A 6176-nucleotide genomic window follows, 5' to 3' on the forward strand; every position below is an offset into this window, starting at 1 on the left:
TTTTTTAAATATTAACTAGAGTGGTGTACAAATATCCACAAATATATTTTTTATTTTTTATTTTATAAGAACTATATATATATATATTCCATAAAGGGAACAATAATGCACACAATAAATTTGTGTGTGAGTGCTAATAGAAGAGATCAACTCTCGCTTTTTTATGCAACAAAAAACAGCAATCATTAACCGACGACCTGAGCATTTAAAAAATTAAAAAACAGACAAAAAGCCCACATCGTGTTCCAGGCTAGTGAACAACACTCTCCAATCACAACCCAACACTTTGAATGCCGACACGTGACTTAGTGAGGATGACCCTTGGGTCTTTTACCTTAAGTTATCGATAACATGCTTTACAAAAGATGTCATATCATATAAAGCACGAGCTCCAAAATTAAACAGCATTACGATGGCGAATGTTCAAGTTCAAAATCAACATCAGGTTGTAATGTGATCGAAAGGACAACTGACAAGAATTAACCCAGCGGGCATATGAACCCAGCAGAGCATTACAGACAAATCATCTCATGACAACCTAAGAAAATCAACAAGACACCCTGTACACTATATCGTCACAACACAAGCCAACAGAAAGAAAATCAAGGATCAGAAGGTCGACTGAATCCCAGGTCATAGCAGAAACTTAGCTTGTCAAACTACAAAAAAGATCAACCAACAGCAGCAGAGAGAAGAAGATTTAACGTTTTCCCTTCTGTGACTACAATATCGGCCTGGTTCTTGCAACTCCGACTTATCTGCCACTGTATTTAAATGCTAGTGCTCGATTTTGTTTTTTAATTGGTTTCGCTTTATATACGGTTCTCTGTAAATGACTGTCTCAGGATGTACATAGTATCTATGATGATCAGCTCAAATAATAATAATAATAATAAAGTTATCATTCTTTTTACTTTTTTATTATTATTTATTAAAATTTCATTAACCGATTGGGTTAAATAGTTAAAGAAATCTGAGAAAAAAAACAAAAATCATGGTAATGCGTAAATAATTTAAGCTTTGAAAACAAAAATTTTGTGTATATAGATAATTAGAACTCTGTTATTTTCCTTTAGTAGTAACTGGTAAATACTCTAGAGCACTTTTTATGAACCTTAATTGATTTAAAATCTAAATTAAAAATAAAAAACAACTTATAAAGTTTAAAACTGATGTGTTAAAGACAAGACCAATGTATTTTAATTTTGGTTGTCCTAGGGGAAGCTCATGCAAACTTGAATAAGGTTGACATTCACCTTCAATATATTACAGAAAAGTAGTTCAACTACCCGGTGATAGTTGGTTTGCTTGCATTGAAATTGATGCTAACTATCTATGCCCAACCCTCAACGGGTACCAAGTTGCATCAAATGATTGGTTGCTTAGCTAGTGGCCCGCTGCATATTTATACGCTATAAAAAATTTTCATTTTATTTCAAAATTGTTTTTCTCTTTTTCTGGTAAAAGTTCACCTTTGGATACGCCATAGTGCAGGATCACTCTCCCCTTGTTGAGGATGAAATCTCGGACAACAGTCCTCTGAAATGCATAAATGCCACTTCTAATTTACTATTTTAGTTAGAATCATGGTTTAATTGTCTAAACATATATAGGTTAGAAAATGCTTATTGATTCACCATATTTAATCCAAGAGTAAAGCATGGTCAAAAGTTAAGCATTAATCGTAATTACACTTGCAGATTTATTCATAATATATATATATATATATATATATATATATATATATACATATATGTGTGTGTAGATTGCAGGTTAGACAAAAGAATTAGATAGCAAAGATTTATAATATGTTTGAGATTTAAGTTAAACATTTACATTTAGTTTTACTTACTTTTTCTTGATATATATATATATATATATATATATAAAGGTATTCATATTATCAGATAGAATAAATGTGTGAGTTATTTTCAAAAGCCCAAATGTATGATGGTTAAAACAAACGTATTAGTTATACATAGTGATCCATATTTATTTTCAAAAACATGGAGTTGAAACTGAATTACCCTCCAATTAAGGCAGAATCAGTTAAGAGGGTGAATGTTGCTTAAGTTAGTATTGTTAGGCCTTAAAACCTTGCACTCAAGGCAATGTGTTAAAGTAGCTACCTATCTATCTATGGCTCTGCACTATATGAATTTAAGATGTTTTAATTATATTTGAAAATGAAACTAAAGAAAAAGAAAACAAAATCTTTCCTTTGGTTGCAAAGGAGGAAAAGTGGGGGAAAAACTTTGAATCCTAAAAGTAACATCCGATCTAAGACAATAGAGCTTTATGTTGTGTAAACGGTGTTTCTTTTCTTTTGCTTACAGGGCAACCAAGCATCTGAATATGAAAAGAAACAAAGATATATATTAGCAGAAAACTTCAAACATTCCAACACAAAAGAAGCTGGCAAAAATAAAAGAAAGAAGAAACTAAAACCAAACAAAAAGAAAAAAAAAAAAAAGCCTATTCTAGAGAAGTAAGTTGTACTTGTTCCATGGAAAGAAAGAAGAAAAATCCTACTTCTTCTTCTTCTTCTTCTTCTTCAGTTTCTTGCCTTTTTGGCGTTCTCTTCGCTAAGAAAATCAAGCAAGACGGTGCTCTTGCATCTGGGGCACTTGGGATCCACCTCCGACAGCATAACGTACATGAGGCATCGAGGACATCCAACCAGCACCATCGAAGTTGCTTCAGGACTACTCGGTATTGCATCGACGTAGAGTCGTCAGGCTCCGAAGACACGCACGAGCTTTCAGGTGACATTTCCCAGGAGGAAACCGATGTGTTTGGCGATCCAACTTGTTGGTTAGCCTAGGTGGTGATAGGTTCAGCTTCAATTCCAGCTTTGGACTGTTTTCTCTTCGACTCATTTTTTTTTGGTCTCTTGTTTGTAATAGTTTATTTCACCTGTTTGATAATGATCACATACAAATAAAATGGAGTTGAGAGTAAAATGATATGAAGCAGTAATCTAAAAAACAGAGAAAAAAAATGGAGAGAAAACTGAACAAAATAATTCACCTTTGGCAAGAAGCTTTCAACTACCAAATTGAAGGGCTAAGAAGTGAAAAATCAGGTAAAATATAGCAGAGGGGAGCTGGAAGCAACCGAGATGATCCTCAGTAGATATAATGGTGTGGACCAGAGAAGAAGATAAAAAAAAAAAAGGCTGAATGATGCTTCTATCCCTAGAAACTAGTCCACATCAATATTTAGTTTTGGGATCTCCTGCAGATTGATTTTGGACCGCTTAGACCATTATATATGCAATGATTTTCTGGGGGAAGAGAGAGAGAGAGGGAGAGAGAGAGAGAGATGGGATTTGCTTTAATTGTTAATTAATTAATTATGGGTAGGAGTGGAGGGTAAGGAGAATTTAGAGTGGAGAACAAGCTGATATTGAAGGTGAATTGAATACTAGATAGAAGAGGTTGAAGAGTCTGACTTGGTGCCTTGAAATACACAGATTAACGGTGGTCGAGAGAGGAACAAAAAGGCCAAGATGTTTGTAGATAGGAGAAAATTTTTGTTGTAAATACTCCCACCAATGATGATCAGAGGAGTTGGTTTGAGTAATTTTCGTTGCAAACGAAAATAGCAAGGCATCATTTATGATTTTCCTATCCTTCATTCCTTACTATAGGAATTTTCTTCTGAATTTTCTCGCTTTGTTTTTGTTATCTGTTTGTTGACGTATTCAAGTCAAATTTCCCAAGCTGCTTTTCTTAGTCCAAATTTCACAAAAGGGGAAACTAACATAATTAATGCCATCCGTATCGCTTGATATGTTCACTTCCATTGCAAAAATTTTAGTGTTCACGTAGAAACAAAGGGGAATGGAATACCAACCATGATGTTAGTCTTAGGCATTTGAAATTCAGCTATTTTGTTGCTGAGATGTTTAGAGCTTGCCCGGCTTGGAAATGATTGTGGACTTTGTTTCCCCAAAAAATAGTGCAAAAAAAAAAAAAAAAAACAATAGGCTTAACTTCCATTCGGACGTAAAAAATCTTTAACTTCCCTTGGTAAAAATCTCAAACTAATTACAAAAAGAAGAAATGAAATAATTAATTAATGTGCAAGGGAGCTGTGGCAAAATAGTTGGTGAATTGGAGGGGCAATTATGTCTAGAGGTTGTGGAATCAAGAAGAATGGTTTAGTGGCTATAAATGTTTGAAATTAAATGCAGTGCTAAATATTTATATAAATGAAAGAAGGTTAATGGGATTTTTTAGCACATTAGTTTTTCTTCTTTTCTTTTCCCTTTTTTTTTCTTAATTAAGGCATACATTTAGAGTGGTCAGCTACCTTAGCCGAGTAACCAAAATAATTAATTACTTCATAAAATGAATTAAATCCCAAATTTATGAGGATAATCTCTTTTTTCTGCCTCATTATTCTTGCAGGTTGGTTTGAAAGTGGTAAAGTGGAGGCAAAGGGTAAAATTAATACAATGGCGTCAAAGTAAAAGGGGTGGTGGTTAACTTAGGTGGCGTATCGAACATTTTTATTAATGAAATATTATGACTGCCCATTTTTAGGCAGTGGAATTTCAACCACTTTGGCATTATCGTTTGCTACATCAATTTCAACTGCTAGATTAAAGGCTGATAATGTTAATAAAGATTGTTTGACATCAAATCTGCCCTATCAAACAGTTGAGGATAAGTATCAGTACGCTTAGAAAACAAGTAAAAAGGAAAGGAGGATTAATTGCAATAATCACCCACTCCTTTTTTAAATTAAAATTTCATTGATTAAACATATATACTAATCTTGAATGCACATCATATACAGAAACAACACATTTTGCCTTGACCTGCAAAAAGATTGAGCAACTTCTTTTATTCTCGAGTATTTTGGTTAAAAATTGCAGTTTTTATCCTTTTTCCTTTTAAATAGCCATAATTTTGAGTGATGAAAATTGTGAAACCTATGGAGTTCTAAGGAAATCTTGATATGCAAAATTTTTAATTAGAGAAAGGTTATCTCTTAAAAGCACATTTCAATACCTTAACATATCTAGATGATTAAAGTGATGGAGAGAATTTCAATCCTAACATAATATAAGGATTTTCCGTGATTGATTTGATCATTTTCATGCGTCTTGTTAAGATGAGGTTGAAAATTCAAATTGTAATAAATATTAATATGCTTTTGGCGAAAGATGCATTAAGTTAGGCTTTATGAAAGCCGCCCCACCAAGACAACCACCCGCCGTATGCCGCATCGATAGATCTTTCCCTTTCAGTTTTGTTGCCTCTATGATGAGTTAATTCACACTTATTTTAGCATATTTTTGTGCCAAATGGTGGTAAACATATTTTATGCATTTTGGGACTCAAAGGCCTGTTTCTCATCGAGCTAAATAAATGTAAGCTTTTATTTTTAAAAAAAAAAAATAAACATCGACTTGAAAGTTGAAACATGAATACAATACGTTATTAAAAAGAAGCACAGAATATAAGAAACCAAGGTTTCCAGAAGATGGTGGTTACGGTATATGTTGGTAACAATATTCCGCCCAATGTGTTTCCTATTCTTTAAGTTGTAATTTCTTATTTTCAAGACTTTTTTTTAAGATTATATCTAGGCTGTGGTGACTAATATGTATAATTGTTTGGTTAAGATAATTATACAATTGGTTTAGTTAGAGTTGTTATATAATAATATTATCCAGTTGGACTACAATATCTTATTAGAATTATATTATAATATTGTTAGTTAGAGTTAGAATATGAATAAGATTAGGATTAGTTACATATATATATATATATATATATATATGTAGACTAGATAATAGTATTGTATAATAATTCTAACTGGACAGTTTGTATAATTATCTTAACATTTTTGTTGACATTACCTGTCAGCGGATGGCGGTGTGACAACTTCTTTACAGACTCTCCTGCAAAAATGGATGTTGATCAACATAATTTGTTTAAGGCATGCTGGTGATGAGAGATTTAGATTGTAGCTATTGTGTGAAACAAAAGATGCTGCCCCGACTACTTACTTCCCCATCACTCCGTAAATGGAGAGCTGTTATTGCTTATTTATGTTGTTTGTGAAAAATAAAATGACTCAAAAGATGGAGTCAAAAAAAAACCTTTACTCTTCATTAATAAGATGAAAACATATATATATATATATATATATATATACAA

The 6176-nt window shown here is 32.6% G+C and overlaps 1 protein-coding gene across 1 annotated transcript; it reads right to left on the reverse strand.

Annotated features, from left to right (window-relative positions):
* Positions 1-2356: 2356 nt before the first annotated feature.
* Positions 2357-2731, reverse strand: LOC110412649 (protein GL2-INTERACTING REPRESSOR 1). Its single transcript, XM_021423240.2, has one exon. The coding sequence runs from the start codon at positions 2687-2689 to the stop codon at positions 2555-2557; it is 135 nt and encodes a 44-aa protein (XP_021278915.2). The 5' UTR covers positions 2690-2731; the 3' UTR covers positions 2357-2554.
* Between the last annotated feature and the right edge of the window lie 3445 nt (positions 2732-6176).

Source organism: Theobroma umbraticum, unplaced genomic scaffold, assembly GCF_002168275.2.
Source record: "Theobroma umbraticum cultivar Fairchild unplaced genomic scaffold, ASM216827v3 scaffold_95.0, whole genome shotgun sequence".
Lineage (NCBI taxonomy): Eukaryota > Viridiplantae > Streptophyta > Magnoliopsida > Malvales > Malvaceae > Theobroma > Theobroma umbraticum.